Raw genomic sequence first — 27,101 nt, 5'->3', positions numbered from 1 at the left:
TCCAGGTACTCTCGGAAGATGTCATGCATAAAGGACTGAAACACTGATGGAGCATTAGAAAGTCCGAATGGCATAACCAGGTACTCAAAATGGCCTTCGGGCGTATTAAATTGTGTTTTCCATTCATCGCCCTGTTTAATACGCACAAGATTATACGCACCACGAAGATCTATCTTGGTGAACCAACTAGCCCCCTTAATCCGAGCAAACAAATCAGACAGCAGCGGCAAGGGGTACTGAAATTTGACCATAATTTTATTTAGAAGGCGGTAATCAATACAAGGTCTCAGCGAACCATCCTTCTTGGCCACAAAAAAGAACCCCGCTCCCAATGGCGACGATGATGGGCGAATATGACCCTTCTCCAAAGACTCCTTCACGTAACTCCGCATAGCGGCGTGCTCAGGTACAGATAAATTAAACAGTCGACCCTTAGGAAACTTACTACCAGGAATCAAATCGATAGCACAATCACAATCCCTATGCGGAGGTAGGGCATTGGACTTGGGCTCATCGAATACATCCCGGTAATCAGACAAGAACTCTGGGACCTCAGAAGGGGTGGATGATGAGATAGACAGAAATGGAACATCACCATGTACCCCCTGACAACCCCAGCTGGACACAGACATTGATTTCCAATCTAATACTGGGTTATGGACTTGTAGCCATGGCAACCCCAACACGACCACATCATGCAGATTATGCAACACCAGAAAGCGAATATCCTCCTGGTGCGCAGGAGCCATGCACATGGTCAGCTGGGTCCAATACTGAGGCTTATTCTTGGCCAAAGGCGTAGCATCAATTCCTCTCAATGGAATAGGACACTGCAAGGGCTCCAAGACAAACCCACAGCGCCTAGCAAACTCCAAGTCCATCAAATTCAGGGCAGCGCCTGAATCCACAAATGCCATGACAGAATAGGAAGACAAAGAGCAGATCAAAGTAACGGACAAAAGAAATTTCGACTGTACCGTACCAATGGTGGCAGACCTAGCGAACCGCTTAGTGCGCTTAGGACAATCGGAGATAGCATGAGTGGAATCACCACAGTAGAAACACAGCCCATTCTGACGTCTGTGTTCCTGCCTTTCAGCTCTGGTTAAAGTCCTATCGCACTGCATAGGCTCAGGTTTATGCTCAAGATAATACCGCCAAATGGTGCACAGATTTACGCTCGCGCAAGTGTCGACCGATCTGAATGGCCAAAGACATAGACTCATTCAGACCAGCAGGCATAGGAAATCCCACCATGACATCCTTAAGGGCTTCAGAGAGACCCTTTCTGAAAATAGCTGCCAGCGCACATTCATTCCATTGAGTGAGCACAGACCACTTTCTAAACTTCTGACAATAAATCTCTATCTCATCCTGACCCTGACACAGAGCCAGCAAATTTTTCTCTGCCTGATCCACTGAATTAGGTTCGTCGTACAGCAATCCGAGCGCCAGAAAAAACGCATCAATATTACATAATGCAGGATCTCCTGGCGCAAGGGAAAATACCCAGTCTTGAGGGTCGCCACGTAAATAAGAAATAATAATTTTAACTTGTTGAACTGGGTCACCAGAGGAGCGGGGTTTCAAAGCCAGAAATAGTTTACAATTATTTTTAAAATTCAAAAACTTAGCTCTATCTCCAAAAAATAACTCAGGAATAGGAATTTTAGGTTCTAACATAGGATTCTGAACCACTAAATCTTGAATGTTCTGTACTCTTATAGTGAGATTATCCATCAAAGAGGACAGACCCTGAATGTCCATGTCCACACCTGTGTTCTGAACCACCCTGATGTATAGGGGAAAAGAAAGACAGAACAGAATGCAAAGAAAAAAAAAATGGTCTCAGAACTTCTCTTTTCCCTCTATTGAGAAGCATTAGTACTTTGGGCCTCCAGTACTGTTGTGAACAGGTAATTTAGAACCACAATGGACCTTGAAGTTCAGAGCATACAAAGTGACCTGACATTTACCAAAAACATATGACGAGCTCTGAGACGTGGAAACTCTGCTGACCGCAATCCCTAATCCTATCACACCACACTAGAGGTAGCCGTGGATTGCGCCTAACGCTCCCTATGCAACTCGGCACAGCCTGAGAAACTAACTAGCCCTGAAGATAGAAAAATAAGCCTACCTTGCCTCAGAGAAATTCCCCAAAGGAAAAGGCAGCCCCCCACATATAATGACTGTGAGTAAAGATGAAATACAAACACAGAGATGAAATAGATTTAGCAAAGTGAGGCCCGACTTACTGAATAGACCGAGGATAGGAAAGATAACTTTGCGGTCAACACAAAAACCTACAAACAACCACGCAGAGGGGCAAAAAGACCCTCCGCACCGACTAACGGTACGGAGGTGCTCCCTCTGCGTCTCAGAGCTTCCAGCAAGCAAGAAAAACCAATATAGCAAGCTGGACAGAAAATATAGCAAACAAAAATAACATAAGCAGAACTTAGCTATGCAGGATAGACAGGCCACAGGAACGATCCAGGAGGAAGCAAGACCAATACTAGAACATTGACTGGAGGCCAGGATCAAAGCACCAGGTGGAGTTAAATAGAGCAGCACCTAACGACTTAACCTCATCCCCTGAGGAAGGAAAATCAGAAGCCGTAGTACCACTCTCATCCACCAAAGGAAGCTTATAGACAGAACCAGCCGCAGTACCACTCACGACCACAGGAGGGAGCTTGGCCACAGAATTCACAACAGGGGCCAGGACGACTGATCCGGGTACATGAAAGAATGAATGGGGCCATGTATCGTGAGATTTTGAGTGCAAACCTCCTTCCATCAGCAAGGGCATTGAAGATGAAACGTGGCTGGGTCTTTCAACATGACAATGATCCAAAGCACACCGCCAGGGCAACGAAGGAGTGGCTTCGTAAGAAGCATTTCAAGGTCCTGGAGTGGCCTAGCCAGTCTCCAGATCTCAACCCTATAGAAAACCTTTGGAGGGAGTTGAAGGTCCGTGTTGCCAAGCAAAAAGCCAAAAACATCACTGCTCTAGAGGAGATCTGCATGGAGGAATGGGCCAACATACCAACAACAGTGTGTCGCAACCTTGTGAAGACTTACAGAAAAGGTTTGACCTCTGTCATTGCCAACAAAGGATATATTACAAAGTATTGAGATGAAATTTTGTTTCTGACCAAATACTTATTTTCCACCACAATATGTAAATAAATTGTTAAAAAAACAGACAATGTGATTTTCTGGATTTTTTTTTCTCAGTTTGTCTCCCATAGTTGAGGTCTACCTATGATGTAAATTACAGACGCCTCTCATGTTTTTAAGTGGTGGAACTTGCACTATTGCTGACTGACTAAATACTTTTTTGCCCCACTGTATTTTTTGTTCTATCTAAATGGCTTGATTATTGTATCATAATAATGATAAACGCCTGATGTTACCATTTTACCACAGTAAATTTGTCACAAACTTAAACATGAGCCATGTATGAGGGAGTCGGAGTCGTGGAGTTGGAGTCAGTGTCATGGAAATTGAGGAGTCGGATATTTGGCCTACCAACTCCACAGCCCTGCTTGACACCCCATCCTTCTGCAAACTGCCTCCCTGGTGCCAAACTGCCTCTTTCTATTAGCTTTTCCCTCTTTATTAGCACTTCAGGGAAAACATTTTGCTTGACAACACACGGTCCCCACAGCTGCATGCTCTTCCTAGTCCCACGCTGATGCTGGTACCTTCCCATTATGGACAACTAAGAAATAAAACATTGTTGTTACGGCCTATTGGGACTAGCATGTTAAGCTCTTCTGAGTACTACGGCACACCAGTTTAGAAATCGGACCAGGACTAACAGTGCTCAATCATCGCATAGCACACAATCATATATACATGGCATAACATACACAGCATATTTGTAAGGCACAATGTGTGCATACCCACTTACACAGAGCGGCACAATAATCTTTGCTGCAAAGCTCCCCTCTGCCAAACACCACTAAAAGGCACAAAAATGACAATAGACAAATGTAGTTATCGCATGTTGTTACAGTAAAGAAGTCACACAATGAGGGAAATCGTAAAAAGGCTGTACACTTGATCATTTGGGAAGCAAAAAGGTACGGTTTTCCAGAAAGAAATACATTTTTTCCAGCTTTCTGAACAATCTAATTTCAGAACTGTGGCAGATGGATGATGCCAATCAAGCTGTTTGTGGATGGTAAGAAATTTATTCCTCCTCAATATTTACTCGATAGCTCAGTAGATATTAGCAAACAAACCCCGTATGGTTGGGCGTCATTCTCTAGAATCTTGGCCATATTTCACGTAGTTTTCTTTTGGCGTGATTTTGGGCATCTGTTAGCAGAAAATGCTTCTACTCAATCAAAAGGCCCCCTCTCACTCCTCATTGTCAGTGCCAGGTGGCTTGTGAGTCACAATTCTAAAGATACCAGGTCCTAGACTGGCATAAATCCAGGAGATGGGACCATTAGGATAAAAATACCACTTCTCGTATACTAATGTCTAATTATTCCTCCTCTGTCATCACTAATGAGAACTCTTGTGCTTTCAATAATCTGAAAAACACTTTACTTTTTCCAGACAATGACATATCCCAAGGCTATTAAATGGCTTGTATCATTCTTCACTGTTCAGCAGAGCACCGCTCCCCTGCCTCCAGTATACCTGCTTACCAGGGGTGGGGCATTTGGGATTGATTGACAGTCCGGACCAGCAGCATGGCTGCGCCACTGACCTGGATTTAAGGTTCCCTGCCGATGCTGCGATATGAGGCATCTTTGCCGATGCAACATCTGAGCAGCTCAGTGGCACCGAATCTGGTGGGATCCAGCGATACGGACAGCTTCAGAGCAACGCTTACAAGATCTATTGGAAAGAGATTATAAGTACTCCTTGTCAAAGAGCGTAAGAAACTCTGCTAGACTATACAGGTGGCCGGTAACCTAGGCAATAAGCAGAAATTAAAAATACCTTATGCTATTAAGCATAGAGAGGATTTTTTAAAAATTGCAAAATTTCTTATTTTTTTGTAAGCACTTTAGAAATTTTAACCAAGTTATTTATTGATGAAAATTACCCTGTAAAGTAATGGAAAATGGTATGGTTATGCTATAACATGATTGGTGATAGCCGAAACTCTGGAACACAATGGATTCTAAGAATCAGAATAAAAATACAAGAATAAATCAGAGTTTGATCAGAGTGTCAGCATAATGTGATCTGCTTCTGTAGGATGAGGGAATCAGAGCACACTAAGGAGAAGATGGAGAGAAAAATGTCTCCATCTTCTCCACTGTGTCAGTGTGTGGAAATCGGACTGCACGCAGATGTCATCCGAGCGAAGACCAATGATATCCACACAATCATTGACGTGCATGGCGAAGTGCAATCCGAATATCAGATCAAACTCTGACATGCAGCAAAAAAAAAAAATGGACATGTCCACGGCCCCATAGACTAACTTTGGTCTGGGTGCGCACTGATGTTTTGTTGGATCACACTCCGACCGAAAATACGGCCGTCAGCACCTGCCCTTAGAGTGTGCAGGTACAAACACCCCCAATTTGGTGAAACCCAGATGTCAATTTGCTTGTAAATTTGGAGGAGGAGCAAGAGGATCCGCACAATACAGAACTATAACAGAAGATGATCCAGAATTGCTATTTCATGGGAAATACAATTATTAGGATTGCAGAGCAGTCCTAAAATTGGGTTTAAAGGCATATTTCAGTTTATAAAAATGATCAACCTATAGACTGGATACTGAACAGTCGACTTATGTGCCTTATTTACCAGACCAGGGCTGAATGGAGAGAGAGGTCACACATCGCCAAATACAGCGTAGAACAGGTGACATTCTGGCAATCAGTAAGTTCCCAGTAGTGGACCCAAACCAGTCACCAGAATGTCCCATTCACCAAGGGGATAACACCTGTTGATAGTAATAACCCTTTAAATAACTAGAGAGCAAAGTCCTGGGAGCAGAACATTTTGAAAACTTGTTCTCCGCTGGGCAAGAAAACAATGCTGCATGTCCCCGCAGTTTGCTCAGTGTAATACACACTGTTTACACAGACGAGTAATTCTTTCTTCTAGCCAAGAACGTTTTCTCTGTATGACAGGTCGCACATCTAGATTATTTAAACCTGGAAGCTGAGCACAGAGATTCACACAGAGGAAGACAGCATGCAGACAACAATCTTCATAGTCAGGGATCGGTCATGTTCCACTGATTAGAAGAAAACTTAGGACTGCAGGCATTTAACCATTTCAGAAAATGTTTCACTAAATGCTTTAACATGTCAATTCAGTAACAGGAAATTACATAAATCCCGCCACTAGTATGAAGCACCATACTGCTTTATATTCAGGGGCACATTAAAGTACATCTTATGATCAGTAACAATGTGCAGTCTCCTAAGCTCCGCTGTTCGTCGTTCCTGCCTTTGGCTTTGTTTCAGCATATAGGTCTGGTGGAAGTGTATAGTCCAGACCACTGGACCTTCAAATTCTTATTACCATAAAACGAAACTGTCAGCAAATAAAACCGCATCCATAGTGCTAATCTGCAAGCAAATACCCGGCTCCTTGAGTGACATCTTGCTTCGCCACATAGACTGTCAGTCAGGGTGTATTTACAATGTATTCACTGACTGATCACAGCTCCATCGTCACCCAGATGACTGGAAGGAAGCAGCTGCAGGGAGAATGCAACCTAATTTTCTCTCTGCACCAGCTCTTCCAATCATAATGCCAAAAATAGTTTAAATTGTATTTACTTGCAGATTAGCAATATACCGTAACTGTAGGTAAAATAAAATCTTTTTTTTTTTGCTAACAGTTTCCCCTCAATATTTTTTTTATCATTTTAATGTCTGACAGAACCCACAGATGGGAAGGCATATACCATTCTACTTATAGCATTGAGAAAAAACATGTGTGGGCAGGTATCATGCACCTGTTCACTACACCAAGACCAATGGACTCTTCCCGACAAGACGCGATGTCTTCTCATCCCTGTTAAAGAGGACCTGTCGCCAATAGCCAGATTTTTCGCTCATTTTATTCCTACTGCTCCCATTAGTAATTACTTTTTTTTTTTTTTTTTTAATGCACCATTTGGTTCCAGAGATCTAGGCCTTTTTATTTAGTGCAAATTGTTATGGTTTTTAATAAGGGGACGTATCTAATATATTATCGTACCTACATCATCTCCATGAAAGAAACGTCCTCTTGCTAAAAAGTCGAAAAATTAGCAAACTGGGCATACTAAATAAAAAGGCCAGTATCTGTGGAACCATATGGTGAACTTTCCAAAAGAAAAAAGCAGATTACTGAGGGGAGGAGGGAGCAGAAATAAAATTAGAGCAAAAATTGGCAACTTTTGACCTGGTGAAAGGTCCCCTTTCATCTGATGCCAAATCATGTCAGCCAGCTAAGATTTAAGTAAATAAAGTGATGGTCACATATGTAAGCCACAAAACAATGGTGGGGAACCCCACCAATCATAAATATATCACCAATCTTCTTTAGGAGAGATTGCTCGTGGACCATTTTATGTATCTAGTGCAGGTATAAAATAGAAAACCTACCATTGAAAAATAAAGGCTGCATAGAAGATGGTTTCATCCCAGTTTCCCACATCCAATGTGTAGGCACTCTTTAAAGTTTCATAATACGGACTAGAGCAGAACAATCTCGCCTTCAGGAATGACGTCCATTTCTTCTGAAGAATCTTCCTGCCTCCTATATCACTCTGAAATTGTAAGAAAACGGAATTAATGTTTTCTAAAATATAGAATACAAGCAGGAGGCAAACCAAATCTTAATCCGAGTCAGTCACTAGCCAGAATTTTTTTTTAACATGGTATAAAATTTTATGTTCTCATGAATCTGATTTTTTGCTACGGTTCCCGAGATATGGCTCTTGTGCCACGTTCACATGTTCAGTATTTGGTCAGTATTTTACATCAGTATTTGTAGCCAAAACCAGGAGTGGGTGATAAATACAGAAGTGGTGACGTGTTTCTATTATACTTTTCCTGTATGTCACATGATATGAGGTAGGAGTATATTATATAGCAGTACTAAGTAGTGTAGCTTTGAATCCAGCAGTCAGGCACAATCCGACGAATTTTGAAAAAAACGGATCCGGCATAGGTTGCTGCCGGATCCGTTTTTTTTTTTCTCATAAGCGCTGGATTGCGATGGATGGCCTCACGTTTCATCCGTTTTGTCGCCGGATGTGTCAAAAATTGTCGGTCTGGCGGCCGGAGAGAACGTACAGAGGAACGTTTTTGGTCTCCGTCTAAAAAATGGACAGTGACGGATCCAGCGCCATGCGGCTTTTGCTATAATGGAAGCCTATGGTGCCGGATTCATCAAATGACTGAATCCAGCGACCAATTCCGTTTTTTTTACATTGAGCATGCCCCTTAGCAGCATTTTCCATTCTGGTTCTTCTCTCTCCCTCCTCCCTGGACCAGCTAGTGCCCGGATATTACCTAGTCAGATCCGGCAAAAAAACGGATCTGTCGCATCAGTTTTTCATAATTTGCAACGGAGCCATTTTTTTCAAAAGTCGCCGGATTCAGCCTGACGGCGAAAACCTGATGTGTGAAAGTGGCCTTACTAGAAGCTGCAGAAAAATGTGCTCAACTCTCTGCCTCTGCCTGTTGGGCTCCTAATTTCTACTCCTCTTCCCTCTACATAGACTTTAATAGGAGCTGTAATCTGATACCTCAGTGAGCTACCTTGTTTTTATCAAGATTACTTTTACTTGTTTTTCAGAGATGTTGGAGTTTTCAGAGAACAGGGAGGATGGAGACAGACAGGATTACAAGTGGAGAAAAAAAAACACACATTTTGACAATAAGATACCGTATATTAGAAAGTCTCTTATATTCACTTGCATTATTAATGTCAATCATTTAAATTTCCATAAAGAAATTAAGGGCATAAAATACCAATGTTCAATGAGGTTGCAACTGACTAGGTCAAGTATCCTAACGTTTTAGATGCATCAATGGAGCCCAAGTGGTGGATAGGAATTCAGCAATGAAGCTGAAAACCCGAGATGTCTTGACCGACCACAGGTCTCTTTAGCAGAATTATTCGGCCTCCTATGCCTATGAGGCTTTGGAGTTTGGGTCAGGGACCCGCGGTCAGCCAAGAAGTAATGCTCTATATGCGAGCAGTGCTTCACAGACATATGAATTCGGACTTTTAATGGGATAACCCCCCCACAAAAAAAAAAAAGCCAAGCGCTGTGCTGGATATGTTTGACCTCTAGCCAACCGGCAAGGCTGCAACTAAGGGATCTAGTTAGGTCCATATGTCTTCAAAATAGATCTTCTAAATAAAAATAATCTTAATTTATATAGCACTATCATATTCCACAGCAGTTTACAATTAAGCAGGAACATGAAGAGACGATAAAACATCACAAATTAGGAAGAGGGAATAGTGCACTGAGGTGATGGGTTTGTTTAAAGAGATGGGTTTTTAAAACATGCTTAAAAACATGGGGGGCTAGGTATTAGTCGGATTGTTCAGGGTAGTGTGTTCCAGAAAACTGCTGCAGCACAAGAGAAGTATTGGAGACGGAGGTGGAAAGTTTTGATAACGGAAGAAGTTAGTCTTAGATCAGCTGCAGAACGGAGAGCACAGGTAGGGTGGTAGACTGAAGTGATGGAGGAAATGTAGGGTGGTGCAGAACTGAGGAGAGCTTTGTTGGCGAGAGGAGTTTGTATGGTATTCTGTAGTGACTGGGCAACAAGTGCAATGACTGGCACAGGATGGAAACATCGGTGAAGCGGCTGGACAGAAATACAACGCTGGCTGCCTCCATCAGGATCTAGAAGGAATTATCTAAACAGACATGACCCTTTATGGTTTAACTCCACTTTAAAATGTATGTGCATAGAGAAAATGCTCAAAAGAATAATTATAAGGATTTTGATGTATAAATATGTTCATACGTTCAGCCTTTTTGTTTTAGTCTTATAATGGATTCCAATTTCTACAGACATCAAGTGGTGAAAAGAAGTGACTTGCTAATCCTTCCGGCATTTTCCGCTTAGAAGATGTATTATGCTTTTCAATACAAATCAATGGGAAAGCTCTCAAACTTTTCCATAGTTTTTTTTTTTTTTGCTTAAAAAACGCTAGCGGTTTCTTCATTATTTAATGGAAAAAAAAAACATCTGGAAAACAACAGTAGAGAGACATCACAAAAGCCATGGGAAAATACTCCAAAAGAAACGCTAATTGCAAAACAATACGAAAAACGCTACCTAGCAAACAACACCACAAAAAATGCTGCAAGAAAAACCACCAACGTTTCCTGAAGAGTCTTCTGCTTGAAAACGTAGTGGGTTCCACAGAGTTTAAGGCTATGTGCACACGTTCAGGATTTCTTGCAGAAAATTCCTGAGAATTCCGGACATTTTCTGCAAGAAATCCGCAAGAAAACCGCATGCGTTTTTGCTGCGGTTTTGACGCGTTTTTTGCCGCAGTTTTGATGCGTTTTTACCGCGGTTTTTTCCGGACACTTCCCAATGCATTTTGGAGTGGGAAATCCGCAAAAAAAATGGAAAATTAATGAACATGCTGCGTTTTTTGCTGCGATGCGTTTTTTTTCGCGGAAAAAAACGCATCGTGTGCACAAAACATGCGGAATTCATTCTAAATGATGGGATGCTTATTGTATGCGGGTTTTTTTTGTGGTTTTATAACGTTTTTATCGGGGGAAAAAACGCGAAAAAACCGCACAAAAAACGCAACGTGTGCACACAGCCTAAAAGATTGTGTGTGCATATTCCGTATACGAATTATGAAGACCTTCTTGAGATACGTCAGGATTGTGTTCAAACATGCAACATGCTTATCAGGGAAAGGTCCTGCGCCCTTCACCATAACGCCAGCCAGATATGGGAGCAATGGAGGCCATTCCTGTGACTCACCGACTACAGCACCTACATTCATTCCTGACCTGGTAAACAAGGCGTTATCTGGAAACAGGATCACAAACTAGAAATGGCATTGTGAAATGTCTACTTCAGCTAATGCAAACGTAAAATGTCTGAATCCTTCATTTTCTCTGCATTATCTGTTGGCTGGATCTAATCCCAGCCGTATCATCATTGAAATATTGGAGTAAGGGAATTGTAGGTGTTATTATTACTTTATTAGCATTTATCTAGTCAGGCATTGATGTACATTGCAAGTATATAATCGAGACCTGCCATGTATTAGCTCACAATAAGGTCAACGTGGTGATTTATTATTGTTTATGAATATCTGTTCTCTGTCAATGAAGGCGATAATGAAAATGGCTCCCAATGACTGAATGGGGCGACAGCGTGCATGCTCAAGCCGTATTCTATTTCAATAGGGGACTGTGCTATCCTCCGTTCTATTGACAGGTGGGAGAACCTGTGAACATCAACTTACTTTCCCTGAGAAAAGGTGAAACGTTTGGATAGTAGCTTTGAATTCAAGATTTCCCATCATCTAGTTTCTACAGCTCCTACGCAGACCTACAGTTTTTCTTTACTAAATTTGCAAAGATTTCTACATTTCTGTTTTTTTCCACTCAAGATGGGGTGCAGAGTGTACATTAATGAGAAAAAAATGAACTATTTTTAATTTACCAAATGGCTGCAATCAGAGTGAAAAATTTAAAGGTGTCTGAATACTTTCCGTACCCACTGTATTTGTCTCCACAGTACAATAGAAGTGTTAGACTGACCCTGCAGCCATACTACACGTTATCTGCCCCTATGACCCTGCAGCCATACTACGCCTTATCTGCCCCTATGACCCTGCAGCCATACTACGCCTTATCTGCCCCTATGACCCTGCAGCCATACTACGCCTTATCTGCCCCTATGACCCTGCAGCCATACTACGCCTTATCTGCCCCTATGACCCTGCAGCCATACTACGCGTTATCTGCCCCCTATGACCCTGCAGCCATACTACGCGTTATCTGCCCGCATGACCCTGCAGCCATACTACGTGTTATCTGCCCCTATGACCATGCAGCCATACTACGCGATCTGCCCCCTATGACCCTGCAGCCATACTACGCATCTGCCCCCTATGACCCTGCAGCCATACTACGCATTATCTGCCCCCTATGACCCTGCAGCCATACTACGCGTTATCTGCCCCCTATGACCATGCAGCCATACTACGCGTTATCTGCCCCCATGACCATGCAGCCATAGTACACGATCTGCCCCCTATGACCCTGCAGCCATACTACGCATCTGCCCCCTATGACCCTACCCGGATATTAACTGGGAAACAGAAACCTGTGAAACCCATAAAGGCAACAGGTTTCTGCTAATAACCAAGAAAAATTATCTTTCACAATTGGTGCAGAATCCAACCAGAGGAGCAGCACTTTTAGACCTAATACTATCTAATAGACCTGACAGAATAACAAATCTGCATGTGGTCGGGCATCTTGGAAATAGCGACCACAATATTGTACAGTTTCACCTGTCTTTCACTAGGGGGACTTGTCAGGGAGTCACAAAAACACTGAACTTTAGGAAGGCAAAGTTTGACCAGCTTAGAGATGCCCTTAATCTGGTAGACTGGGACAATATCCTCAGAAATAAGAATACAGATAATAAATGGGAAATGTTTAAGAACATCCTAAATAGGCAGTGTAAGCGGTTTATACCTTGTGGGAATAAAAGGACTAGAAATAGGAAAAACCCAATGTGGCTAAACAAAGAAGTAAGACAGGCAATTAACAGTAAAAAGAAAGCATTTGCACTACTAAAGCAGGATGGCACCATTGAAGCTCTAAAAAACTATAGGGAGAAAAATACTTTATCTAAAAAACTAATTAAAGCTGCCAAAAAGGAAACAGAGAAGCACATTGCTAAGGAGAGTAAAACTAATCCCAAACAGTTCTCCAACTATATCAATAGTAAAAGAATAAAAACTGAAAATGTAGGCCCCTTAAAAAATAGTGAGGAAAGAATGGTTGTAGATGACGAGGAAAAAGCTAACATATTAAACACCTTCTTCTCCACGGTATTCACGGTGGAAAATGAAATGCTAGGTGAAATCCCAAGAAACAATGAAAACCCTATATTAAGGGTCACCAATCTAACCCAAGAAGAGGTGCGAAACCGGCTAAATAAGATTAAAATAGATAAATCTCCGGGTCCGGATGGCATACACCCACGAGTACTAAGAGAACTAAGTAATGTAATAGATAAACCATTATTTCTTATTTTTAGGGACTCTATAGCGACAGGGTCTGTTCCGCAGGATTGGCGCATAGCAAATGTGGTGCCAATATTCAAAAAGGGCTCTAAAAGTGAACCTGGAAATTATAGGCCAGTAAGTCTAACCTCTATTGTTGGTAAAATATTTGAAGGGTTTCTGAGGGATGTTATTCTGGATTATCTCAATGAGAATAACTGTTAAACTCCATATCAGCATGGGTTTATGAGAAATCGCTCCTGTCAAACCAATCTAATCAGTTTTTATGAAGAGGTAAGCTATAGGCTGGACCACGGTGAGTCATTGGACGTGGTATATCTCGATTTTTCCAAAGCGTTTGATACCGTGCCGCACAAGAGGTTGGTACACAAAATGAGAATGCTTGGTCTGGGGGAAAATGTGTGTAAATGGGTTAGTAACTGGCTTAGTGATAGAAAGCAGAGGGTGGTTATAAATGGTATAGTCTCTAACTGGGTCGCTGTGACCAGTGGGGTACCGCAGGGGTCAGTATTGGGACCTGTTCTCTTCAACATATTCATTAATGATCTGGTAGAAGGTTTACACAGTAAAATATCGATATTTGCAGATGATACAAAACTATGTAAAGCAGTTAATACAAGAGAAGATAGTATTCTGCTACAGATGGATCTGGATAAGTTGGAAACTTGGGCTGAAAGGTGGCAGATGAGGTTTAACAATGATAAATGTAAGGTTATACACATGGGAAGAAGGAATCAATGTCACCATTACACACTGAATGGGAAACCACTGGGTAAATCTGACAGGGAGAAGGACTTGGGGATCCTAGTTAATGATAAACTTACCTGGAGCAGCCAGTGCCAGGCAGCAGCTGCCAAGGCAAACAGGATCATGGGGTGCATTAAAAGAGGTCTGGATACACATGATGAGAGCATTATACTGCCTCTGTACAAATCCCTAGTTAGACCGCACATGGAGTACTGTGTCCAGTTTTGGGCACCGGTGCTCAGGAAGGATATAATGGAACTAGAGAGAGTAAAAAGGAGGGCAACAAAATTAATAAAGGGGATGGGAGAACTACAATACCCAGATAGATTAGCGAAATTAGGATTATTTAGTCTAGAAAAAAGACGACTGAGGGGCGATCTAATAACCATGTATAAGTATATAAGGGGACAATACAAATATCTCGCTGAGGATCTGTTTATACCAAGGAAGGTGACGGGCACAAGGGGGCATTCTTTGCGTCTGGAGGAGAGAAGGTTTTTCCACCAACATAGAAGAGGATTCTTTACTGTTAGGGCAGTGAGAATCTGGAATTGCTTGCCTGAGGAGGTGGTGATGGCGAACTCAGTCGAGGGGTTCAAGAGAGGCCTGGATGTCTTCCTGGAGCAGAACAATATTGTATCATACAATTAGGTTCTGTAGAAGGACGTAGATCTGGGGATTTATTATGATGGAATATAGGCTGAACTGGATGGACAAATGTCTTTTTTCGGCCTTACTTACTATGTTACTATGTTACCCTGCAGCCATACTACGCATTATCTGCCCCCTATGACCCTGCAGCCATACTACGCGTTATCTGCCCCCTATGACCATGCAGCCATACTACGCGTTATCTGCCCCCATGACCATGCAGCCATACTACGCATTATCTGCCCCTATGACCATGCAGCCATACTACGCGTTATCTGCCCCCATGACCATGCAGCCATACTACGCGTTATCTGCCCCTATGACCCTGCAGCCATACTACGCGTTATCTGCCCCCTATGACCCTGCAGCCATACTACGCATTATCTGCCCCCCAGCCATACTACGCATTATCTGCCACTATGACCATGCAGCCATACTACGCGTTATCTGCCCCTATGACCATGCAGCCATACTACGCATTATCTGCCCCTATGACCCTGCAGCCATACTACGCGTTATCCGCCCCTATGACCCTTCAGTACAAACAGAAAAAATGCTTTAAAAATATGTTATGAAAGGTTACATGTAAAAGCAAGAAACTTTGCACTTTACCGTTATGTGTTTAGTTTTCACTGCTCCTTGCCTTGGTTACTGACCACATCTGCACTATCAGCGATGGCCGAACTCCCAGGCAAGGAGCACAACGCTTACAAGCTCTTCTCTGAAGCTGGTTATGTCACTGGATCCCACCATTATCATGGCTCTTCCACTCCCCTGATGCTCTGGAGACAAAGCAGCCTCTACTTGCAGCATTGGATAGTGCACAGATCAGGCCAAGGGCACGACCATACCACTCGTGCAAGCAGTCAATAAATCGAGAGCGCACCACCTCCTGGCAAACAGGAATCCAAGTTCCAATCAGGGATGTTGAGTCAAAGTCGATGTGCATTTTGGTGGAGTCGGGAGTCGGTATAAAATGGACCGACTCCTAAAATATATACCGTAATACATTGGGTACACTAGTACAATGCAGGATGTGCTGTAAATGTTTTTCATAAGAATTTGGGAAATTTATGAAATTTCCTATAAATGTCTGCTCTGTTCCTAATCTAAGGATCTCGGCTTTTATTTGAGATGAATCTGTGCTGCACTTTCTCTACATGCTCAGTAGTGAGACAGGGCTGTGGAGTCGTAGCTGAGATGAATCTGTGCTGCACTTTATGTACATGCTCAGTAGTGACCAGGGATGTGGAGTTGTAGCTGAGATGAATCTGTACTGCACTTTATGTACATGCTCAGTAGTGAGACAGGGATGTGGAGTCGTAGCTGAGGTGAATCTGTGCTGCACTTTATGTACATGCTCAGTAGTGAGACAGGGATGTGGAGTCGTAGCTGAGGTGAATCTGTGCTGCACTTTATGTACATGCTCAGTAGTGACCAGTGCTGTGGAGTCATAGCGGAGATGAATCTGTGCTGCACTTTATGTACATGCTCAGTAGTGAGGCAGGGCTGTGGAGTCGTAGCTGAGATGAATCTGTGCTGCACTTTATGTAAATGCTCAGTAATGACCAGTGCTGTAGAGTTTTCATTGAGATGAATCTGTGCTGCACTTTATGTACATGCTCAGTAGTGACCAGTGCTGTAGAGTTTTCATTGAGATGAATCTGTGCTGCACTTTATGTACATGCTCAGTAGTGACCAGTGCTGTGGAGTTTTCATTGAGATGAATCTGTGCTGCACTTTATGTACATGCTCAGTAGTGACCAGTGCTGTGGAGTTTTCATTGAGATGAATCTGTGCTGCACTTTATGTACATGCTCAGTAGTGACCAGTGCTGTGGAGTTTTCATTGAAATGAATCTGTGCTGCACTTTATGTATATGCTCAGTAGTGAGGCAGGGCTGTGGAGTCGTAGCTGAGATTAATCTGTGCTGCACTTTATGTACATGCTCAGTAATGACCAGTGCTGTATAGTTGTAGACGAGATGAATCTGTGCTGCACTTTATGTACATGCTCAGTAGTGACCAGTGTTGTGGAGTTTTAGTTGTGATGAATCTGTGCTGCACTTTATGAATCTGCTCAGTAGTGAGGCAGGGCTGTGGAGTCGTAGCTGAGATGAATCTGTGCTGCACTTCATGTATATGCTCAGTAGTGACCAGTACTGTGGAGTCAGAGTCGTGGAAATTGAGGAGTCGGAGGTTTGGCTTACCGACTCCATAGCCCTGGTTCCAAGGGAACGGATCCTAAATATTGATGAGAAAAAACCTTTAGGGTATGTTCCCAGTATGACCTTTTGGTGAATTTTGATGTTACAGATTTTCTGCACCATTTCTGCACCGTTTAAGAAAAAAATGGTTACTTGTGTGTTTTTTGCTCTACTTACTTTCGAAAAGTCACCAAAAACCAACTTAGGCACACAGCCTTACTGACTCAATTTCCACCTAGGGGTAAGTGTTGTATAAAATAATGATAGATGCTAAGAACTTATAATTTAAGGTATATTCAGGCTCAGTAAAGTAAAAAAACAGACCGATCAGTCTTTTGGAAAAAATATTCTCAAAACGTACCTATTATATATACTTTATTAAACAGAAATACATCTCGTGCCTATAGCAAAAGCAAACTGGTTATATGAGAAGACAAAACTGTTTTCCAAGTATAGGCATCCCTGTCCTATAACGGCAATGGGACTGAGCTGCAATACCAAAATTAGCCCATGGACAAGAGTGGCGCTGTTTCCGGGAGAAAGCTATGTTTTCCTTATTTCATATAATGTTCATCCTTATGATGTAAAGCGATTACCTCTACATCTTATGCAAACACGATGACGTCACCAGATACACACCTGGTTGTTTGACAGTCACAACACAAGCTCGATGTATAGATTCACGTTATGAATGTCTGCACTTTGCGAAATCTGTTTCCAGCAGGAGGAAATGTTTGACAAATTGATAAGAAATAAAGCTATTTACCATCTGTCTGCACTGGATCCGACGGCGTGTAACAAAACAACAATGAGCTCACTGGGAAAACATGCTTTATACGGATTTCTTGTCAGACAACATTCATACATTTATGGCTTGTTTTTCAATTGGGCAAACATGAGCTATTTTGTGAGATTTTGGAACAAACAGGATGAGATGCATTTATTGCCTTCGCTTAACGCAAGAAACATGTTAGATAAAGTGATGTTCTGGGACCATTTCACTTCATAGGCGAGACCGTGCCAGGTACTCAAATTGGAATAAATCGCTGTTTTTCACTAGTGGGTCTGGACGGATTACAGAAAATACACATTGGATTTGGTTTCACAGAGAACAATCAATGATCAACCCCCCAAAAAAAGAACATAATGGGTCACCTATATATGCTATATAACAAAGCCGAACTCTAATAAACCTTCAAATATCTACCGGTATTCCCACATGACATCTATACGCCCTAACACAGTATATAGTCAGCCCTTATATGCCCTGACAAGTCTCACCATTTACTCTGGGTCCAACAACATCAAAAGACATGGACTCCTAATAGGTTGTGCCAAATTTTAAAGTTATTCCTCATGTATGTTCCGAATTCTGGGACCCCCAACACTCCATTCATTCTCAAAGGGACTGCCAGAGATAGATGTGCGCCATGTTTGGCAGCTGGTTTCCATCACTCCCATTAAGAATGAATGGAGCGTAGTAGTGGTGCATGCTTGACCTTTACTCCATTCACCTGACGCCCTTCAAAGCCCTGTTCTTAAAATCGGTGGGGGTCCCAGAGGTCAGAATCACAGCGATCACAGAGGTATCACCTATCCAATTGATAGAGAATAACTTCTGAACTTGGGACAATTAATTTAAACTAAATGCATGTATTTTGGTCTAGGAATTATTTTTGGAATTGGGTTTTATTACAAATTTTGAACAGTTTTCCTGAGTTACGGTAACTAAAAATCTGGCAGTGAGCTTGTTCGAACAGAGAACTGGTCTTTAACTGAACTCCAGGGTGCCGATTTATGATAGTAGAAATAGCTAGAAGAGCATAACCCAATAGAATAAAACATAACTTTTACTAATAATATTAAAAAGTGGACAAACCAATACAAAAGAAATAAATAAGTGCTCACGCCGCAAACTGTGCTCAGATAAAAAATGGTTAGATCTCACCAATCATGGATGCAGGGTCCCCATATACATGGTAGAGATCCCTCTGGGGTTCCAGTAGTTGTGGGATACAGAGATGGGAAGGGGGCGGGGAACCTGTTTCCTTAACCCCTGTCGTGCCCCAGTAATAGCTCCTGTCCTTACAAGGACAGGCCCAAATCAGTCCCACTACGGACACCCTCCAAAAAATGTTAGATGTAGTAGTAGATAGCGTCTCCCAACGCGTTTCTTCTTCAATCACGAAGATTCATCAGGGGAGTATTTCCTGGCCAACCGGCCCAAGTACAGCTAACAAGTCCGTCAAAGACAATTCAGAGTCCAAATGAGCAAAAGCCTATACGCAGTGGCTGTATGGCTTACAGATGATATTCAGGCAAATACAGGCAGACCTGTGTGCTGTCTGCCTGCAAGAGAAAAGTGAGTCTGCAGTTTGTCTACCCTAAGAGTTGTGCAGCAGTCTGGTGTTTTCCAGCTGTAGCTGTCCTATTGCCGATTTATGATCACATAAAAGTTCATCTCTCCTGTGATTTTTGGTGATAAATCAGCTGAGAGGAGCTCCGAAATAGTCAGATGAAAGTGCCAAACGCCCGTTCAAAACAAAACAAGCTCACTGACAGATTCTTAGCCAACTCTTTCTGCAGTCAGCAATGACCAGGGAAACAAACAGCGCAACATGTTTAATGAATTCGAGATGCAAAATTATTTTAAGCCCAAAATACATGAATTAAGGTGAACTAACACGGATGGCACTAGACCAGCTTGTCTTACCTTGCACACGCGAGCCACTCTTGCCACTTTTGTCTTGTCTAGAAACTCTGAAGTTTCTTCCATGATATTCTCATTGAAGAAGTAGTAGATTTTATCATCGTCTCCTATGGCGGTAGTTAAACTTTCTGGGATCAACGTAGAAGTCACAAACTCTGCATCTAAAAATGACACAAAAATATATATTTTTACTTTTGCTCACTGTTTAATTAGTTATGTAAAAGTCTCAGAAAAGAAGCTGGTATTCATAGTCTAAAATCATGTCTGATGAATTGTTCTAATACATCTATGGCTGTGGGAGCTCGGCTTCTGATGTACGGTACCCCATCCTCTGCATAAACACAGCAATAAATGAGAAAATCTGGGCTTCCTGCAGAAACACATTAAAATCAATAATTACACAGCAAACAGCTCCGCTTTCACTCCCTGTTTTCTCAGTACAGACAGTGCTGGTATAAAGCCAAGAAATGCCATCAACATCTGATGGGTTGGAGTCCAAGTGATAGGTCCCCTTACAATTAGAAGCTTAGAGTGGCAGACTAGGAAAATGTCATCCAGCGTCTCCTGTTGGCTTAGTTCTGCTTTTTCTGAAGGCCACACTATTGTTCTCTTATAGATCATTGGCACACCAGGCAACCACAGGAACAAAAAAAAAAACCAAAAAAAAACATGGAACTTACAGGAGACATGATGCTTTCCCAGCACCGCTGCCTGCAACTTTGTTTTAGTCTTGGATCCAAGAAGATAGGTAAAGAACCTAATGATACCAACAATGTTTTTAGTGAGAACTTAAGGTTCCTTTACGGTATGTGTCTACATAAGTGGCATACCCAGAGGATTATTTGTCTGGATCCGCTGTATATTACCATAGCACCATTATGGATCAGATTTTGTGAAATTTCATCATCACATTGGAGAATATCCGTTGCGGACATTGACAATCACATTTATGAGTGATGGAATCTGCTTTAAATTAGAGGAATTTTTGCAGCAGAATTTGAACAATATGATAAGACTTTTCCACTGAAGTATTTATGTCGTCCTGTGCTGATCCACAGTTAAGTTCCCGTACGCAAATTATATAAAAAGTCAGCAAACCCTCCAGGACACAAGGATTGAGAAGTTGAGATTCAATTACCAGAGCTTTTTATTAGAAGAAGACAACCAAATGATGGATAGAAACAATTAAAGAACTCATGAAAACCTCAACGAGAAGGCTGACAACGAAGGATACCATCATAAAGAACTCATGAAAACTTCAACGAGAAGGCTGACAACGAAGGATACCATCATGAAGAACTCATGAAAGCCTCAACGAGAAGGCTGACAACGAAGGATACTATCATAAAGAACTCATGAAAACCTCAACGACAAGGCTGAAGGATACCATCATCTACATGTTCTAGAGTTAAGGTAATCTTTTCTTAAAAAAAATGTAGTTTATCCAGAAATAGTCCAGTAATTAAAGTCCACTGCTTATTGTAATAAACAGAAAAAATGTGACAAAGAAATCATCATGTCCAGAGGCGATATCCTTGTCACAGCCGATAAAGGAATGAGACCTCAGAAACCCAGACACCTTTGAAAAGGCCAATTACAATCTGCCTGCCATCTTGTAAAATATCGCACTGACCCAGAATCTCAAGTTTAGCAAATGTCATAACAGAGAACGTCAGAGAATGAGCAGAAGCTTTTTTCATATGTTCTACCATCAATTATTTACAGCTCTTCCCAAAAATGTAACTTGAACACAAACTGTAAGGTTGAAACAGAGGACAAAAAGCATTTTTAAAGACCATGGAACAAGTCTGGGTAGGAGCGGGGTTCAGGTGTTTGCTGCCTTAGACAAGCAAATAGTTGAAAAGCTCAAACATTCTGGTGGCAAGGGACAACTATGATGAGACCAAAGATTCACAGAAATGATAACAAAATTTAGAGGACATTAAAGACACAAATGGATGGGTGACAACACAGGAGCCCCCTATACTGTGCCATGAAGAGAAAGTTTACATATCGACCAGATCCCTAATCTGGCCAGGAGGCAACCATCTACTTGAAGGTAATGTATCATCAGAAAATGACCTATTGGTTAAATCAGATTTTTGTGTTTATTTTTTTTTCTTTATTCAATGATTGCTTGTTCCAAATCACATTTTTTTATGAAAACCAAAAATTAGAAATTTTTCAAATGACCATCAGCCCCCAGCAATGTGATATCAGGGCACAGATCAGTTACAATTGCAACCGGTGACATATTACTACTTCTGCGAAGCTCAGCCATGGGGCAGCGCTTCATAGGGGACCACAGTTCAGTTTACACTATATACTGCAAGTGCTACAACATCAACTATAACTCCCAGATGACGTTATGTACCCATAGCCTTAACTCCTAGAAGATTCGCTTTCAGGTACCAGCATAGATTAAAAGGCTTCTAAATAAACCACCACTGGTTCAGATATGTCCGAAAAATATATAATCTGTAAATACTCAAGAGCTTTTGTCCCCAAACAAACATATCATACCCATTAGCCAGTGTACGGTGGATGCCTCCGTTTTTATAGCAAGTGGACCAATATTTCTTCTTATATCTGGCAGATACTGGAACCCGTAGCGAGAAGCGGTGTACAGGCCACCATCTGGAAGCAACAAAACAACCATCAAATTCAGAGTGATTAGAGCTATAATTATTACACAAAGTGGATACAAACAACATTATCGCATTTTAGAGCCTATTTACACTGCCCAATCATGGCCGTTAAACGACCACTGTTCGGAAAAAAAAAAAAAAAAAATTATATATATATATATATATATATATATATATATATATATATATATATATATATATATATATATATATATCGGTGGTCGTTTACAGGACGACAAACATGCTAGATGCACAGAATGATCGGTAATAAGACGATGTTCTCTGCACACAGAACGATCCTATCAGTGGCACATCATCCCCCGAAATATCATTCTGAAGAGAAAAGTGTCCCGCACAGCAAATGTTAAATATTCACGCTGCGGATACCAGTGTGTATTTCGCCCTTTGTAAGAAATACTTCTGACTGTCGACATGGTTTATTTTTTCTCAGCAAAAAGATCCCATGGGAACATAGCCGTACTCATTTATTGCATCCTTTTATATGAGGGTCCTTCCAGTAGAACCCGAATTTATCTCAATAACGGGCCCCACTTGTGCGCCAACCAGTAACGAAGAGGTGGCGAAAAATACGCCCAGTCCTTTCTATGAATATGAGAGGCCACATCTCCACTAATAGCAGGCACTGTGACAAGGCTCACTTGCCTTGCCCCCAGAGATAGATGTGGGTCCCAGTGGTCAGTTCCTGATTTTGTGATATATCCTTTGACTATGCCATAATGTACAGTGGGATGACTACATCAGATTGTGAGCCCCAATGGGGACAGTGCCAATAATGTCTGTAAAGCAATGTGGAATTAAAGAGGTATTCCCATCTCCATGATCCTATCCCAATATGTAATAGGTATAATAATAATAATATTAGCAAATAATTCCAATAAGAAAGGTGGTATAGTTTTTCTGAGTCGCTATGTCTTTCCTCATGTGCAGGCATTGCAGGACCTTAGGTATCCATTAGCAACAAGCTGTCACTATATCAGTGGTCGTAACCATGGATACCTAAGGTCCTGCAATGCCTGCACATGAGGAAAGAGACAGTGAATCAGAAGAACTATACTACATTTGTAATTAGAGGTATTTGCTAATATTTTTATTACAAATACTACATATTGGGATAGGATCTTAGAGATGGAAATACCTCTTTAATGGAGCTATATAAGTGAGTAAAAATAAATAAATAGGAAAGCTGATTGAGAGCAAAATCAGTCATCATCATTTCAACATAGGAAAGCTGAAAGAGAGCAAATACAGTCATTCTAATTTCCACATGGGTTGACATCCATAAATCCCCAACTTATTAAAGGCCTTTTAGTCTATTAAGTTTTACATTCCTGCTTCAGTATTGAGTCACGGCCTCTACAACTGGGTCTGATCAAAAAGTCTGATTTGTCAGAAGAAACAAAAAAACATTTATGGAAAAAAAAACCCTTTATTATCAATCAGGTGATCTACCAAAAATGAACAACTATAATAAAGTGGAGCTGGAGACCCTTATAGTCACAGATCACTGGTTTCTCCTTTAGGCTCAAGGATGCCCTGCAGCTACAGAGGGCAGAAGGAGCAGCAGGGCCCCTGGTACCTGTAGGATCCAATAAAAAGAAAAAAAAAAGAAAAGGAGCTTCAAGTAACGTCTCTGTAAATAAGGATCACGGATATGGCAGCATAACGATTTCAGATAATCTATATATTCAGTAGGATGAAGGTATTGTTACTGTGAATAAGACTGACCTGTGATATCAGACATCGTCCATTCAGTGGTGAAGCATGGGGGGCACCATACAGGCAGCTTCTATGGGTGCAAATTCTTATGGGGCAAAATAAAAAATAAATAAAAGTAGCAGTAGCATATCACTACTGCCGATATCTAGGGCAGTGCACAAGCCTCAGACTTCTAGCAGGGTGCCTGAAATCTCTGGGGTGCACTAATTTAAATTGTACAAGACGTCAGCAACCAGAGGTGGCACAATAACGTCACTGCGTTGCATCTTTTTTGCCAGCCCGTTCTGTGTGCAGGGGAGAGGAGGACACAGTTGCTCGGATTACGAGAGTTTAAACTTTTTTTTGCAGGGGGTGCAGGCACAGAGGTGACATTATTACTGTTTACAGGGGCACTAAGAGCATTATTTGCTTTAAGAGAGGACAATTGATTGTTTTAACAGGGCACTCAAGGGGCTTTTTCTTTCTTTTTTTTTTAAGCAGTGGGTATTATTACTGCCTTTGGGGTCATAAATACTTATCTTGCCCGGGCTAACCACACTATACACCAATGAGTGAATTTAAGAGAGTTCATGCACATAAAAAATAATGAAGCAGCCATGTTTTTCATCCTCTGTAATGCTGAATACACACACGTCTTACCTTTTATAAGGCCAGTGTAACCTATGACTGGGTCATACGGGCACTTCTCTTTCCCGTCATCAAAGGTAGCAGGTAAAAGGAATGTCCGGGCATCCTAAACACACAAAAAAATAAACAAGATTAATGGACAGAAAAGAAAACTAGACGCCACGTTGTATCAGATAAAAGCAGACTGCTGAACTCGAGAGCCAAAAGCCGGCTGAGCTAATGGATCACAAGAGTGCGCGTCCATCAGTGAGAAGCAGTGCCCGCAGCCAGTCTGCCCGGCTCGCTCCATGTAGGACAACCTGAGCGCTACAAGTGCCGATCGTGCTTCGTAATGAAGGTTCAATGAAAAGTGGTTGTGCTGTCAATACCCAAACATTAGGTTTCCCGACTTCTTGGAAATGACTCTTTAGAATAAGACTTCCTCCAGCTACAGAGGACAGAATGGCGATTAAATGTAGGCACTGCAGTACGACTGCGGGGTGATGGTGCGCCAACAACTCTGGATTGTTAACAGCTTATTCCCAACCTACAACTCAGCTCTAACGGCCCTTAGTGAAGCACAAATTTGATATAAGATGGATCAGCAAACATTACACCCGTCAGGAGACTGAGCCAATGCAGGTCCAATGGAGCTGCTGGATAAAGTCGAGCACAGCACTCAAAACTCCCATAGAGAATGAATAGAACGGCGAGTCAAGGATGCGCACTGCTGCTCCATTCTAGCGGGAGTACATGTGTCCCATTGGGGATAAAAAGTTTCCCACTCCGATTGGGGTGGGTCCCAGAAATTGGACCTCCACCACTCCTTGTGACCTCTACCGCTCTTAAGGGGTGAACCGGCGCCATCCAAAGCCGCTCACTGCCGCATCAGCAGTGACCCCACAAACCTGTTGTGGTGGGTATATGATCAGTCGGTATCATGCAGGTATCCGGTTTCCTAGGACAGGACAAATGCCCGATGCGCTACCAATCATACGTCTCGGTAGGTGTGCGGGTGGCAATATCATCAGCACTGCTCACTTCCAATACAGAAGTAAGCGGCTCTGGACTCCGGATAACCTATTTAAAAGCCATCTCTCAGCTCCATTTATGGAGTAACAGTGGTTTGGTCACCATCGTTAAGTGTTTTCCTTCTTATTATAACACATTATACTAAATGAGTAGCTGCGATCAGAAAGAAATTGAATTGTGAAGACACTTTCATAACCGCTAAAGACGTGTTACTAATTACACTGCAGCTCAAATAAGGTAAGACTAATAAATCAGGGTGATGAATTCCTCGAAGAGAAAATTAATAAGTCAGAACGCATTCTTGCATCACACTAAGTGCGAGTTTCTACAAAAGGATTTCTCAATCCCTATATGCAGACTTTGGAATTTCAGCACTTTTTTTTTTTTAGTTGATGAAATATTTTGCTCTTTGACCAAATGGCACATTAAGAAATGCTGTCAGGAACATTGCCACTTACACAGCATCTAAACAGCCTTGATGCCGATGACCGAGCAGAGCAAGGGAGATGGCTCTGTCCAAGCTTTGCACTTGGACAAAGAAACACGACTAGAAGCCAAAGATGAGCTTTAGTCCCCTCTGAACACACCAACGCTCTAGATCTGGCCAACATCAGGTCCAAGGCAAACATTGGTCCTTCTCAAAATGACATCCTGCTTCCATTTTAAGATTATTATAGCCAATCTCTATTCTATTTGTCAACTAGCAACTTAGGCCAATCTTCGGCTACACCTGGTCATTGAACTGAGCAGCGGTGGTCCAAGACACCAGAAACGGGGTCTGCTTTCTGTTCCAGAAACAGTATTACTCTTATCGACAGGATCTGTCTGGTACTGCCGATTCTTCCCAATGAAGTAAATAAGGTTGTGCTGCAATACTAGAGGTTTCCATCTCCTCCACTTTACTAGGCAAGATGGGCCTATCTATGTGCCCAAAACTACAGTAGATGTTAGTTTTTTTGTTTTCTTTTTAGTAAATTATGTATATTGAGCATACATAAAACTGCCTATTTGGAGTAAGTTCACACTAGGTGTTTTTGCAGCAATTCTTTTTTTTATGCGTTTTTATGAAATTTGTCAGCTGCGCTTTACAGTACCAGCAAAGTTTATGAGATTTCAGAAATATCATGTACACAGCTTTTTTTTGTCATCAGAATTTTGTGCTTTGCATGGCAGACTCAGAGCAGTCACTGACCGTTCCTGCCAGCAATTCAGCTGCTCCATGTCAACAGAGTAGCTCTTCTTCGAGGCTGCTCTGCTAACGAGGAGTGTCTTCTGATGTCATGCAGATTGGCAGCCGGCATCCTGCAGTTAAGCAGTCAATCAGCATGACATTGGTAGTCATGACCTTTCAACAGAGCAGAGTGGAAAAGAAGCAGCTGCTCTATCGACATGACATCAGTGTAAGCCGCTAAATTGCCGGCCGGAGCGGTCTGTGACCTCTCTGTGCCAGCAGAGATCAGCGCCTGCAACTACCTGCCTGTTAGTGCTTTTACACATAGAAGAAAAAAAAAAGTCC

The 27,101-nt window shown here is 42.0% G+C and overlaps 1 protein-coding gene across 3 annotated transcripts in view; it reads right to left on the bottom strand.

The window, feature by feature from the left end:
- The window catches only part of SEMA4G (semaphorin 4G), a 205,753-nt gene that overhangs the window by 39,956 nt on the left and 138,696 nt on the right, over positions 1-27,101 (bottom strand). For all 3 annotated transcript variants that reach the window (XR_011318531.1, XM_069753730.1, XM_069753731.1), the window contains exons 6-9: positions 24,587-24,680; positions 22,086-22,199; positions 19,566-19,723; positions 7,590-7,753 (exon numbers count right to left, since the gene is read on the bottom strand). Coding sequence is in view for 2 of the 3 variants with exons in the window: in XM_069753730.1 (XP_069609831.1) it covers positions 7,590-7,753; positions 19,566-19,723; positions 22,086-22,199; positions 24,587-24,680 (530 nt within the window). In the remaining variant the exon portion in view is untranslated. The remainder of the gene's footprint in view (positions 1-7,589; positions 7,754-19,565; positions 19,724-22,085; positions 22,200-24,586; positions 24,681-27,101) is intronic.

Source organism: Ranitomeya imitator, chromosome 2 (genome assembly GCF_032444005.1).
Source record: "Ranitomeya imitator isolate aRanImi1 chromosome 2, aRanImi1.pri, whole genome shotgun sequence".
Taxonomy (NCBI): domain Eukaryota; kingdom Metazoa; phylum Chordata; class Amphibia; order Anura; family Dendrobatidae; genus Ranitomeya; species Ranitomeya imitator.
The sequence above is the reverse complement of the archived record's forward strand: the minus strand, read 5'-3'. Positions and strand labels throughout refer to the sequence as shown.